The sequence below is a fragment of the Chiloscyllium punctatum genome, chromosome 38, assembly GCF_047496795.1.
Source record: "Chiloscyllium punctatum isolate Juve2018m chromosome 38, sChiPun1.3, whole genome shotgun sequence".
Lineage (NCBI taxonomy): Eukaryota > Metazoa > Chordata > Chondrichthyes > Orectolobiformes > Hemiscylliidae > Chiloscyllium > Chiloscyllium punctatum.
The window spans coordinates 7,548,004-7,563,022 of record NC_092776.1 but is presented as its reverse complement, the minus strand read 5'-3'; the positions used below and the strand labels follow the sequence as shown (position 1 = coordinate 7,563,022).

At 43.8% G+C, this 15,019-nt stretch overlaps 1 protein-coding gene across 3 annotated transcripts in view; it reads right to left on the bottom strand.

Moving 5' to 3' along the window:
- sfxn2 (sideroflexin 2) overlaps positions 1-15,019 on the bottom strand; it is an 89,543-nt gene that overhangs the window by 50,928 nt on the left and 23,596 nt on the right. For all 3 annotated transcript variants that reach the window (XM_072557097.1, XM_072557100.1, XM_072557099.1), the window contains 3 exons: positions 7,208-7,306; positions 3,665-3,740; positions 56-141 (listed from right to left, as the gene is read on the bottom strand). In XM_072557097.1, the coding sequence (XP_072413198.1) occupies positions 56-141; positions 3,665-3,740; positions 7,208-7,306 (261 nt within the window). The remainder of the gene's footprint in view (positions 1-55; positions 142-3,664; positions 3,741-7,207; positions 7,307-15,019) is intronic.

Here is a 15,019-nt window from a genome sequence, read left to right as displayed (position 1 = left end):
AGGGTGCCATTTACTGACAGTGGAAATTCAAGCTTGATACAAAATAAGGACTTACTGTTGTCTCATCATTGGAATGTTCACACAGTTAGCAGCTGCCACAGCAACAAAAGGAACCCAGCGTGCCAATAAAGGGGGAGCTTTCTGGGAAAGAAAATAAAAATAAAACACGTGTACAAAATTCATCAGTCAGTTGTCTAACAAAACATTCAGTTCATTTCCCAGTGTTACAAGAAAATGTCATTGACCTGAAATGTTAATGCTGTTTTCCCCACCTCTCACCTGTTGAGAGTTGTCAGCGTTTCCTGCTTTTATTTCAGATTTCCAGCAGCTACTGTTATTTACTTTTTAATCCACCACAGCTTGAGCACAGAAGGTTTGTTGTCTACACCAAGAAAGGGCTAACGAACCACTCAACTTATGGGGAATCTTCTGTATATTGTTGTTCTGTCACTAGTTTCCAGAAGGCACTTCTCAAAATAAAGAATCACAACTTTATTTTACTTGGCCTCAGTTTCTAACGGTGAGATTACAGCACTGAGGTCTGGTATACTCCACACACATCACCTCAGCTCAACAGCACCTGCATTTCATATCCATCGCAACGTTTATTGAACTTGTTTGAGTGGAACGCAAAGACTTGCTGGAGGTCTACAATATCCCGTTGTTAAAATACCCAGGGAAATTATGAAACTAACTTAGCAGGTCATTTTCTGTAGCTGTGCCTCTACAATTTTGACAATGACTGATGCAAGACTGGTTTTCTGGCTTTGTTTTCATCAGCTTACTGGTTGTCAATGTCATTAATTAGATATGTAGGATCACTTACAACTGTTGGCAAACTACTTGTGAGTTCTCCAGTAAACCATTTAATATGTCACCATTTAATATGCTAACCAGGTTTAGTTTATTGTAAATTTCAATCCTGTTAACATTCTTGTCTGGACTGCAGAACAATCCAGCATAGAAGACTATATTCTCTGTTCTTTGTTCGAGCTCTCCAAATAATGTCAATCCCTGCTCTTTCCCCCCATTAGTCCTGCAAGTCTAGTAATTTTCCAATTTTTAAAAAATTTTAACCACTGAATCAGTTTCCATCAACCTTCTAGATAAAAAATGCCAGACTCATTGTAAAATGTGATTTGCCACCTTCTTTCAGTTCGTTGTAATTTTATTAAAACTGTGGTTTTTGCAAAGCTCCTTCACTGCTTCTTTTTATATTTTGTTTGGAAGTTCCTTTAGTTTTTCCACTTGTTTTCCTCACTTTGTTCTTAATGGGTTTGTTTTGCCTGTTTGTTTCTTTTTTCAGGTCATTTTCCCTTTATCTTTGCCTGGCACTGACTAATCCTTGCTCTGTACTTAGTTGGCATGCTGAGAACAATGTCCTTGAATGTATTCCATTTGTTATCAGCTGAAATTTTCCCCAGTATTACCACACCCACCCTATCAACATCACTCTGTTCTGCCTCCGTTGCCTTGAAGTTAGCCTTTCATCTTAAAAAGAAAAGCTTTGCTTTTATATTTCTCAGTGCCTGGTTTTTGTGTAGGTTGAATTCAGTTACAGTCCAGTCCTTTGTGGGTATTCTTCATTGCTAGGTAAATAATGTATTTTGTCATTTAGATTTTTCTATTTCCTGCTTTTGAGAAGATTTCAAATCAGTTAGGATACAAATCTTAACTTTCTTTGGAGACTGCAAGGCTCAGTAATTGCTAGATCTAATAGCTCTTTTATTTATTCCTGGCATGTGGGTGTCACTGGCTACGCCAACATCTAGTGTCCACCCGTAACTGCCCTGGAGGAGCTGATGGTTAGCTGCCTTAGTGAACCACTGCAGTCCATTTGGTGTAAGTTGGGGAGGGAGTTGTGAGGCTTTTGTTGTATTTGTACATGGAATATGGGCATCATTGGTTAGGCCACCATCTATTGTCCATCGATAATTGCCCAGAGGGCAGTTAAGAGTCAACCAGACTGCTGTGGCTTCAATGACCACCTTAGATGATGAGAAAAGTGAAAAAAGACGGATCAATTAATTAGCAGGAGCCAGTTAGCTGCATTGTCCACTTGGTCTTGTGGAACACTGCAGCAGGGAAGAGGAAGAGCTATGAGAAAATAGTAAAAGTAGTTTTAATTTAGTAAATTCTGTTGGCAGACTTCTGTTGAATGTTGCTCTTGAACCAGAAGTGAGAAGTGGAACAGTAACCTAAGGTGAACCCTCGTTCATTTCCCACTTTTCCATCCACATGCCAGGAATAAATTAAAAAGCTATTAAATCTAGCAATTACTGAGCTTTGCAGTCTACAAAAGTCAAATGGTGTGCAGGGTGTTCTAGCTCGGTGGATAAAGAACTGGTGGAGCAACAGGAGATAGAGAGTAGTAGTTGAAGGGAGTTTCTTGAAATGGAGAAAGGTAACCAGGGGTCAGTGCTGGGGCCACTGTTGTTTGTGATATCCATAAATGATCTGGAAGAGGGCACTGTTGGTATGATCAGCAAGTTTGCAGATGACATGAAGATTGGTGGAGTAGCAGAAAGCATAAGGGACTGTCAAAGAATACAGGAGAATATAGATAGACTGGAGAGTTGGGCGGAGAAGTGGCAGGTGGAGTTCAATCCAGACAAATGTGAGGCGATACATTTTGGGAAGTCTAATTCTAGAGCGAATTATACAGTGAACGGAAGAGCCTTGGGAAAAGTTGATAAGCAGAGAGATCTGGGAGTTCAAGTCCATTGTACCCTGAAGGTTGCTGCACAGGTGGATAGAGTGGTCAAGAAGGCATATAGTATGCTTGCCTTCATCGGACGGGGTATTGAGTATAAAAGCTGGCAAGTCATGTTAAAATTGTACAAGACATTGGTTTGGCTGCATTTAGGATACTGTGTACAGTTCTGGTCGTCACATTACCAAAAGGATATGGACGCTTCGGAGACGAGGATGTTGCCTGGTATGGAAGGTGCTAGCTATGAAGAGAGGTTGAGTAGATTAGGATTGTTTTCATTAGAAAAAAGAAGATTGAGAGGGACCTGATTGAAGTCTACCAAATCATGAAGGGTATAGACAGAGTAGATAGGGATACACTTTTTTCCCAGGGTGAAGGATTCAATAACAAGAGGTCACGCTTTCAAGGTGAGAGGTGAAAAGTTTAAGGGGGATACACGCGGCAAGTGCTTTACACAGAGGGTGGTGGGTGTCTGGAACGCGTTGCCAGCACGGTAGATTCATCTAAGATGCATCTGGACAGATGCATGAGGGAGCATGGGGAGCAGAGTGATACAGATGCTTAGGAATTAGGCGACAGGTTTAGACAGTGGATTTGGATCGGCTCAGGCTTGGAGGGCCGAAGGGCCTGTTCCCAGGCTGTAAATTTTCCTTGTTCTTTGTTTATCTGTGCTCCATTGTGAGAGAAACTAGACCCAATGTCAGGGGATCCCAGCAGGAATCCAACTCCATTACATTACTGTAGCCCCCAATTGGCACCACTTCGACAATAGATGTGGCAAGAGCTAGGGAGGAAGAGAAGAAATGAGACTAGATTAATTGAGGATATCTAGTTGGCAAAGATGAGTTGGACCAAAGGGTCTGTTTCTGTGCTGTACAACTCTGTGATTCTAAAAGCTCAAGTACTCAAAACATCAAGGACATCTCTACAGACAGGAGTTCTCTGATGTACCTTTGTGTATAGATTCAATCCAACTGCAGTTGCTAGGGCAGTACTGGTTGCCGTCAAATACGCTACTCCTATTTGTCTAAACAAAGAAAAAGGGAGAGAAAGTTTTCTTTTAAAAAACTGTCATAATCTTTTATGATCTATATTTGTTTTTTTCATTCGCCGGAGTAGTTTCTCTTTATCACTGATTAACCATTTAATGTGCAATCTTCAGGACTGTTTTCCCATGTGCTGCAGTCCACCCAGATGTACACCAGTGGACACCTCCTGAACACAACTGCATTTCTGGAATTAATTGATTGCAATAGAGTTGCATGGCATAGGCCTGTGTCTAGCACGGCCTTCAGCCTGATAGCCCAAAACCCTTCTCAGACCCTTTGCTATGAAAAAGACCCAAGGTTTCATTGTAGGCTCTCCTTCAAAACAGTGCATAGTTACCACAACTCTGCATCGGACACAGGAAAACAAGCATTCCTTGTGTGTACGGCAAAAGCAACTCCCCTGTACAAGTTGAAAGGAGAAAGAAACTCCTGTTACATAGAAGTAGATTGATTAATAAAACACTTGGTACTTTAATTTTGGTCACTTCTGATTTTCTGCTGATACTGTTATGTTGATCTGGTACTGTGGCTGGATACAGTAGGGGTACATGGTAGTGGAAGTTCTACAGTTACTCAGAACCACGCTTTACTATGAGGAGGCATCACAAAAAAAACCGAGTTTCTCACCTTTGATCAATAAGGCTCACAAAAAAATCTTCATGTGCTAGAAATGTCTAGCACAGGAGGCCATTCAACCCATCTTGTCCGTGATGACTCTTTGCAAGAGATTTTCAGTATGTCCAAACCCTTGCCCTTTGCCCACACAGGAGGCCATTCAAACCATCTTGTTTGTGATGACTCTTTGTAAGAGCTTTTCAGTAGGTCTGAATCCTTGGCCTTTCCCCGTAGTCTGCAACCACCTCTTTCTCTGATCCCATTCCGTTTGAAAAGTTACTATTGAAACATCTTTCAGGCTGTGTATTCCAGATCATAACAATTTGCTGTAAATACATTTTTATCATCTCCCTCCGGCTCTTTCACCAATTACATTCCTCTGGTTACTGTGGTCACCCTCTCAGTAGAACAGATTTTCCGAATTTACTCTCAAAACTCCTCCTTATTTTTGATCGTCTTTACCCTGAACATGGGCTGCTGTGGATTAGATTTGCCTTACACGGCCAAAGAACAAGGTGCGATCAGCTGTCTCGACTCAAGCAGAGACACAGGGTCACAGAGAGGAAGTCAGGGCTTGATTTTCAGTCTGGGGCCTTTTCTGGGTCCCGACCCCATTTTTAAAATGCAGCTCTCTTTAAAAGGAGTTTTTGGAAATGGTTCATGCCCAATGGATGGCCACAGAAGGAGAACGCACCTCAATCAGCACTTCAGATTGGCCTACTGCATCTCACAAAATTCACCAGAATTCACTCATCGGGCATGTCAGGAACTTCAATGGTTTTAGGAAAAGAGTCTGTGTACAATGTGATAGCGGGTACATAACTATACCTATCAAACTTCAAAACCAGCTCGTGGAGCTCGTGGATAGAAACTCTGCCCAGTCTGACAACATGGGTACACCCCCCTTCTTAACGTAAACCAGCAACACAGAAATGATTTATCCCGTGCAGTAACCTGCGAAAATTCAAGTGACCAAGAAGTATTTAAAGTAAAAACTAACAACTTTATTTCTTAAAGTATAATAGAGAATAATTAACTAACAACTATTTACAACTCCTTCCTCTAACCTATCCTTTACATTCCCTTCTATAATACTTGTCTGATAAAACTCCCCAATTAAGGTTTACCAAAAATTCAAATTTCAAACCCAGCCAGCTGTCAAATCTTCTCATTATATCTTCCTCTGTCTTCTTTTTTTCTTCTTAGGGATTTCTGTTTCACTGGTCACTGATCTATAACGGTACCTTTAAGAGAACTATTTTTCGGGCAGTCTGTATTTGCTGGTGGCTTGGTAGTTCTCCTCTAGCTGTTCAATTTTTTCTGATCTTATACCCCAAAGCATCAGATTGTTTCATTAGGTTTTAATATTGTCAATATACTAAATTCAAACTTGATTGGAGGTTGGCATTTTGGGGTATAATTTAAACTGATTGGCCAAATTCAAATTTGTTTTGACATCTCCAGGCAACCAGCTACACTAACCGTTGGACCAAAAGTTTACATTATATCTTATTCAGAACACTTGGTGCTGTATCAGATAGTTCTGCTAGCTTCTTAAAAGTACCCCTAACACCTTCATAACACTGATAACTGGCACACAGGAATGAGGACCAGTCTGTACAGTGTGAAATGACACATAGAAGTGGCATACAATCTAGTAAGTGACACAGAAGAGGAGGAATAGTGTCTTGTCTTCAGCCAGCCAGCTAATCCCCACTTCACTGTTCGACTGTTGCCAATAAATCACAACCAGTCACAGTCAAAGTCAGCTGGCAACATTGGTGGCTGACTGATTTCTGGTTGGATTTCCCAGTTGTTTTGACTTCTCATACTGCAGACCAGCTATTCTCAGCAGAGGCCGGTTACCTCATTTGGCTGGATGGCTCATTTGCAATGCACAGTGACACCAACAGCGTGAGTTCAATTCCTGTACTCGGCTGAGGTTATCATGAAGGTCCCAAACTCTCCCCTCGTTTGATGTGTGGTGATCCTCTGGTTGTCTCTCACGAATAACAGAGCAGCCTCATGGTTCTCTGGGCCTGTGGTGACTTTACCTTTTTACTAAGTAGCTTAACAGACAGTTAATTAGAGGTGAGAAGTTTATCAGCTAACAGCACAACGCCATCCCTCTCCCAGTCCAACCCTGACTGCACACTTTAAAATCAGCAATGTGTTCCAGAGGATTCAGAAGGCTAAGACACTGTCTGGATGCAATTTTCATATCAGATTAGGTTAGATTCCCTACAGTGTGGAAACAGGCCCTTCGGCCCAACAAGTCCACACTGTCCCTCCGAAGAACAACCCACCCAGACCCATTCCCCTGAATGATCCACCTAACACTACGGGCAATTTAGAATGGCCAATTCACCTAACCTGCACATCTTTGGACTGTGGGAGGAAACTGGAAGAAACCCTTGCAGACACGGGGAGAATGTGCAAACTCCACACAGACAGTTGCCTGAGGCGGGAATTGAACCCAGGTCCCTGGTGCTGTGAGGCAGCAGTGCTAACCACTGAGCCACCGTGCCACCCTGAATCCCCCTGACCTTCCCATTCCTCCCCAGTTGATTCATCAATCCCCTAGTGTCTGCATGTCCTTATGTCAACAGCAGCCAAGGTCAAAAAGGTGGAAGGGAAGCAAAGTTTGGAAAGCCCTTTTCATTTGATAAAGAAAACACACAGCTGTACCATAAACACCAAATAGCTCCAGTAACAGTGGCACAAAAATTCCTATTTTCCTGATTCGAATCAACTAGTTTCTCTGACGTTGTTGGTAACTGGAAAGACAAAGAAAGCAGAGATGGTGACATATTTGATCTAAAGCACTTACTTAGTAGTAATTGGTGAAGCTGCATTCCTGTTGGTATAATTGACCAAGGCATTAAATGACTGGTTCACCCACTGCCAAAACACCACAGCTGGAACTGTTCTGAAAGGAATGGGGAGAAACAACACTGGGTCACGGTACTCACAACAGTGTCAGAGACATATCATGTAAATAGCCCACACATATCCATCATCAATCTCTGCAATGTGATTTTGTACAGAGTACATTGATAAATCTCAACCATCTTAACACAGGGATTTGTGCAATATCGAAGGACAGCTGACTCACAGGACAGCTTGGCTCAGTACTGGCTACCCTCTTACTTTTGGATCAGAAGTCTATGGGTTGAAGAGATGGACACAGATACCCACGATATCTGAAAGGCACCACACAGGCACTTGTTCAAGATTAAGTCTCATGGGACAGAGGGTAACGCATTAGCTTTGATTTATGGTTTGTTAATGGTCAGGAAACAGAGTAGGAATAAACAGGTCATTTTTGGAACAGCATGGAATAATTAGTGAAGGTCAGCAAGAATCAGGCCATTTACAATTTCTACACATAACATATCCAGATTTAGTGATGATACTAGGCTGAAGTAAACTGTCAGATGAATGTAAAGGTTCCAAGCAGGGATATGGATTGGTACAGGTGACCAGGCAAGGAGGCAGCAGATGGAATAGTGAATGGAATCTACTCCCTTCTTCAGTGGTGTGTCTGGGAGGTGTGGGCAGGTTAGAGGGTAGCCAGTGAGACCTCGTCTTTCTGCTTTCATCCTGATTAAGTCCAGGGTCTGAAGTCTGCAGTCAGCCGTCCAGCCACACCACCATTTGGGGCCTTTAGGTGGACAAGTAATGACCAGGTAAGGACTCATCCCTCTGCCATGGGCATCACGAGGACTGCACGACGAGTGAACTTGCATAATTCATTCAGAGTGGAGAAAGTGAGGACTGCAGATGCTGGAGATCAGAGCTGAAAATGTGTTGCTGGAAAAGCACAGGAGGTCAGGCAGCATCCAAGGAGCAGGAGAATCGACGTTTCAGGCATAGCCCTTCATCAGGAATGAGGAAAGTGTGCCAAGCAGGCTAAGATAAAAGGTAGGGAGGAGGGACCTGGGGGAGGTCTTAGCCTGCTTGGCACACTTTCCTCATTCCTGATGAAGGGCTGATGCCCGAAACGTCGATTCTCCTGTTCCTTGGATGCTGCCTGACCTCCTGTGCTTTTCCAGCAACACATTTTCAGCTCTAATCCATTCAGAGTGTAAGTGTGTGTGCGCGCGCGTGCATGACACAGAGTGAAAGAGAGAGTGAGAGAGAGAGAGTATGTTTGTGTGAAAGAGTGACAGAGTGAGTGTGTTGTGTGTGTGTGTGATAGAGTGTGCATGTGTATGTGTGTGTGAGAGAGAGTTTATGTGTGTGAGAGAATGTGGGTGTGTGAGAAAGTGACAGACAGAAAGTGTGCGCCTGTGAGAATATATGTTTGTGTGGATGTGTGTGCGTGTGTGAGAGAGAGAGAGAGAGAGTTTGTGCATGTGTTACAGAGAGTGAGAAGGGGTGTGTGTGAGAGAGAGAGAAAGAGAATTTGTGAGAGTGTGTAGGAGAGTAAGAAAGTGTATGTGCAAGAGCATATGTTTGTGTGTGCATGTGAGAGAAGGTGTGAATGTGTGTGAGAGAGAGAGAGAGAATGTGTGCTAAGTGTGTGTATGTGTGCACGCGCATATGTGAGAGAGTGTGAGTTTATGTGTGTGTGAGAGAACGAGTGTGAGAGAGAGAGAGAGAGAGTGTGTGTATGTGTCTGTGACAGTGTAAACGATTCCTTCATCAAAGTTATGAGTAAGGGATGCTGCATCAGGAAGGTGCCACAATGAAACCACTTTCCTGCCCTTGTTGCTGACCGCCCCCTCCTCCCAAAAATATCCATCTATCCGGCAAACCACACCCCACTGGACCCCTCCTGCCATTATTTACTTAATTCAGTCTGACCCCTTCGACCCCTTTGACCCCCCCCCCCCCCACCACATCCAGTGGGTGTACTTCCTGCAGCGACCACAGCTTCCACTGAGGCAGGAGGTACCCCACACCCGTCCCTGAACCTCCTGATCCATTCATAACCTAGTCGGCTTTCACCAAAAAGGTGGAGGCACCTCTGTAACATTCCATCCATAATATGGGGACATGTGTTATAAGAAGAGCAGAAAGACATAGCGTTTTTTTAAATGTGAGAGCCGAGTAAATAGTGAAATTCAGAGGGATGTTGATGCCCTTTTAAACTAATCACAGAAAGTTAACCTACAGCAAGTTAACATACAGCAAGCAACTAGGAAGGCAAGAGATGTGTCAGAAACTTATTGCAACAGTAGAAGACTGAGGAAGACTTGCTACAACTATATGGGTGAGATGACACCTGGAACACCTATCTTCTAATCTCAGGAAGGATATACTTGCCTTAGATAGAATACAAGAACGTTTCACTAGATCGATTCCTGGGATGACACTGTTGTCTCAGAGAGATTGAGTGTAATGGGCCCATCCTCTCTGGAATTTTGAGGAGTAAGCAACGATCTCATTGGAGTGCTTTTTTCCAGAACTCCAGAGAGCAGATACTGACGGACTGGCTGATGAGACTAGATCGGGGGTAGACCAGGATAAGGGATCCACCGTTTAGGATTGAGATGAGACTACATTTCTTCACTCGGAGGTTGTGAATTTCAGGAAATCTCTACTTCGGGGACTGTGGATGGTAGGTATATTTCAGACTGAGAATGATAGATTTTTGTGCAATAAGGCAATTATTGGATTACAAAAGGAATATGGAGTTGGGGTCAAAGTTGAGCCGTGATCTTATTGATCAAGCAACAATATAGCCTTCTCCAGCTGCTATTTCCTATTACTGTAAAATGCTTCAAGTGCAATGAAGGACTCTGAAGTGGAATTAAATAGAGTGGCTGTTTCTAAGTAGACAAATTTGTGGGTGGCATGGTGGCTCAGTGATTAGCACTGCTGCCTCACAGCGCCAGAGACCTGGGTTCAATTCCTGCTTCAGGCGACTGTCTGTGTGGAGTTTGCACCTTCTCCCAGTGTCTGCGTGGGTTTCCTCCGGGTGCTCCAGTTTCCTCCCACAATCCAAAAATGTGCAGGTTAGGTGAATTGGCCATGTGGGTCGGTGTGGACTTGTTGGGCCGAAGGGCCTGTTTCCACACTATAAGTAATCTAAATACATTAATAGTTGTGCAAACAACATTCACACAATCTGCAGTGAGATGAATAATCTGTTAATTTTTTTTGGTGAAGTTAGTCTGAGAAAGAATGATAAAACTTATTTATTCGGCATCATTCACATTGTCAGGATACCCCAAAGCACTTTGCAGCTAATTTTCCATTGTAGTCACTGTTGCTATTGGAAAGAATCAATTTACACACAGTAAGGTCCCAGAAGCAGTAATGAAGTAAACGATCAGGCAATCTGTCCTAGTGATTGTTTGAACATCAAATGTTGCCCAGAACAGTGGGGACGATGCCCTGTTCTTACAGTGCCATGCAATCTATTGCAAACCCACCTCTTTCCAAAAGTGCACAAAATAAACAGGAACAATCCACAGAAAATAGCACAGGATTAGGATCTTGTGGCTTGACTGGGAAATAACCCCATTCAGTTACCACAGTATAAAGCAGTGGTGAGAAAGCTGGAGTTTATAGATTGAAACATAGAGTTTGAGCTAAAGAATAAACTAACAATCTTGCCTTTGTGCAGAACCATTCACAACTTCAGGTTTCTAATGACATATTTTTGAAGTGTTACAGTTGATATTGGTGTACAGAAAGGACTGTTCCTTCTCCACCTTGGCTTGTCTTGGATGGGAGAGCAAAGGGTAACCAAGTTGATAAATATTGTTTAGGAGCAGTGCAATGAGGAAATACTAGGGAGATTTACACAGCACAAAGAGGATATCTTACCACTGTATTCAAGATCCTGACAAAATGTTTCATATTAATGTAGAAATGCAGTTCATGCACAGCCAAGACAAAGTAAAGACAATTAAATGTTAACAGAGGTGAAATGATTTGGAGATGCTGGTGTTGAACTGGGGTGTACAAAGTTAAAAATCACAATACCAGGTTATAGTCCAACAAGTTTATTAGGAAGCACTAGTTTTCATAGCGTTGTTCCTTTATCCTGATGAAGGAGCAGCATTCCGAAAACTAGTGCTTCCAAATAAACCTGTTGGACTATAACCTGGGGTTGTGTGATTTTTAAAAAAAAGAGGTGAAATACAGTTTGGAGTCAACTGTGATGAACTTTGGACAGGAAGTAGATTTTTTTAATCAACTTGCTCAGATGCTTTACAGCACACCTCTAAAGTGGGTGGGACTTGACATCGGGCCTTCTTAGCTCAGTGGTAGCCACACTACCACAGCACCACAATAGCCCCATTGGACAGGATGTATAATGGTTTCAGAATCAGGATTACCCAAAATTTCCATCATCTTTGCAGTGACAGAACCAAATACAGTACATTCTAAGCATGCAGTGGTTGGTTTGCTCACCGAGCTGGTGGGTTGTTATACAAATATTTCATCACCGTGCAAGGTAACACTATCAACACAGCGTCTGTGAAGTATTGCTGTTCTGCTGCACTTGATATGTATGTGGTCCGGTCTGTTAAGGTGGATTGTGTCATTTCTGTTTTGCTCTGCAGTGGTTTGTATATAGGTTTGTATACACACACTTGTTTATGGCATTTGGGATTGAAAACCAGGCCGCTTGGAATTCCCATGCATGTCTCTGGTTAGCTTGTCCTACGATGGTTACATTGTCCCTTGGATAATCATGCTAACACCAATATCATCTAGTGACACAGAATATTTACAGTCTCATGATACCTAATTTACGTGCCCAAAGAAGATATCTTAAGAGATTTTCCTTAAAGTGACCATATTGTGGCCAGAATTCACATTATGAGTGAACGGAGAGGTTAGTGCAGGAGGCTGAGAGCTGATTAATCCCAGCAACAATAGAAGAAAACAACAAGTAATAAAACACTTTAATTGCACTGGGGTGTGGTGGGCAGGTAAGAGCAAAAGCATTTTTGAAGCTCCCCTAATGTCTTAGCACGTCAGTATGGAAGGATGTAAATTATTTATTTGTATTGGCCTTACAGGTCACAAGGTCACAAATTCAACTCTGAATCTGAACTGAAATTGCCTGAGTCTTAAATGTGTCCTATCCCCTCTAAAGCTTAGGACAATACATTTTAATACAGAACCAAAACCACATATTGTAGAATTTTCTTTTCTATTCTTTCATGGAATGTGGGTGTCACTGGGTAGACCTTCATTTATTGCCCATCCCTAGTTACCTTTGAACTGAGCTGCTTAGCCAGCAATTTTAGAGAGCTGTGAGTTTGGAATCACACATGGGCCAGACTGGGTAAAGGTGGCAGATTTCCTTCCCATTAATGAACCAGGTGGGTTTAAGACATTTCCAGAATTATTAATTAAATTTAAATTCCATCAGCTACGATGGTGGGATTTGAACCAGTGTCCCCAGAGCGTCAGGGCCTGGGCTTCTGGTTTACTAATCCAGTGACATTAGTGCCATGCCACCATCCCTTCTGTCATAGTACAATTATCTTCCTTTCATTGATTCCAAAGCTTTTCTCCAAACTTTTGTTCTTTCCAGAACCAACTTTTCTAATGCCCTTCCCAACTCATCCATACATTGATCTCAGCAGCTATCCCACATTGAGCTTTGCTTGCTCATCACTGGTACCTTTACCGACCACCAGTATCTGTTGTTATGACCAAGGATGGAGAAGCACACCATTGCACTAAATCTACCAGTGCATGGCTCACAACATAAAATAAAAATATATTTCCCATGGTGAAAGTGAGGACTGAAGATGCTGGAGATCAGAGTCAGGAGTGTGATGCTGGAAAAGCACAGCAGGTCAAGTAGCATCTGAGGAGAAGAAGGAGAGTCGATGTTTCAGGCAAGAGCCCTTCATCAGGAATGAGGCTGTGAGCTGAGAGGATGGTGAGATAAATGGAAGAGGGTGTGGGACTAGTGGGGGGAAGGTAGCTGAGAGTACAATAGGTAGACAGAGGTGGGGGTAATGGTGATAGGTCGGAGAGGAGGGTGGAGCGAATAGGTGGGAAGGAAGATAGACAGGTGGGACAGGTCATGAGGGCAGTGCTGAGCTAGAAGGCTGGATCTGGGATAAGATGGGGAGAGGGGAAATGAGGAAAATGGTGAAGTCCACATTGATACCGTGTGGTTGGAGAGACCCCAGGCAGAAGATGAGGTGTTCTTCCTCCAGGTATTGGGTAGTTAAGGTGTGGCGATGGAGGTGGCCCAGGACCTGTATGTGGGAGGGGGAGTTGAACCATTTGGCCACTGGGCAATGGGATTGGTTGGTGTGGGTGTACCGGAGATGTTCTCTGAAGCACTCTACAAGTAGGCGTTCTGTCTCCCCAATGTAGGGGACACCGCAGCGGAAGCAATGGACAGAGTAACAAGGGAATCGCAGAGGGAATGGTCTTCTGAAACACTGATAGGGTGAGGAGGGAAATATATCCCTACTGGTGGGAAAAAAAATCACCACAGAAAATCCCAGACAGCCTCCTTCTTCAAAGACTGCAATTTCCCATCCCATGTGGTTAACAATGCCCTCCAGTGCATCTCCTCCACTTCCTGCACCTCTGCCCTCGAACACGACCACACCCAACACAACAATGACAGAACCCCCTGGTCCTCACCTTCAGCCCCACCAACCTCCTTATACATTGCATCATCTTCTGCCACTTCTGCCACCTACAAACAGACCTCACCACCAGAGATATATTTCCCTCCCCACCCCTATCAGCGTTCTGGAGAGACCATTCGCTCCATGACTCCCTTGTCAGATCCACGTCACGCCAGCCCCCCACCCCTGCCACACCAGGACATATCCCACTCCTGGCACCTTCCCCTGCCACCACAGGAAGTGCAAAACCTGTGCCCACACCTCCCCTCTCACCTCCATCTAAGATCCCAAAGGATCCTTCTACATCCATCAGAAACCTGTACCTCCACCGATGTCATCTACTATGTCCATTACACTCGATGTGTTCTCGTCTACATTGGGGAGACAGGACGCCTACTGGAGCCTTGTTTCAGAGACCATTTCTGGAACACCCACACCAACCACCATCCTGTGGCTGAACACTTTAACTCCCCCTCCCACTTCACCAAGGACATGCTGGGCCTGGGTCTTCTCCATTGCTAAACCCTAACCACCTGATGCCTGGAGGAAGAACACCTCATCTTCCACCTTGGGACCCTGCAACCACACAGGATTAATTTGGATTTCACCAGTTTCCTCATTTCACCTGCTCCCACCTTATCCCAGTCCCAAGCCTCAAACTTGGCACCACCCTCCTGACCTGTCCATCGTCTTTCCCATCTATCCGCTCCACCCTCCTCTCTGACCTAACATCTTCTCCTCCACATTCATCTACCTATTGCATTCCCAGTGACCTACCCCCCAACCCCACCCCTCCTCCCATTTATCTCTCAGCCTCCCGGCCTATAAGCCTTGTTCCTGATGAATGACTTATGCCTGCAATGTCGATTCTCCTGCTCCTCAGATGTTCCATGACCTGCTGTTCTTTTCCAGCACCACACTCCCGCCTCTGATCTCCAGCATCTCAGTCCCCACTTTCTCCTTATTCTTGAAAGCAAACGGAATACAGAACCTCAAGTCACTTGCATGCACAGTGGTTTCTGGAGCCTAGCAGACACAGCTAACTCAGAAAATACAACATTGAAAAGTACCTG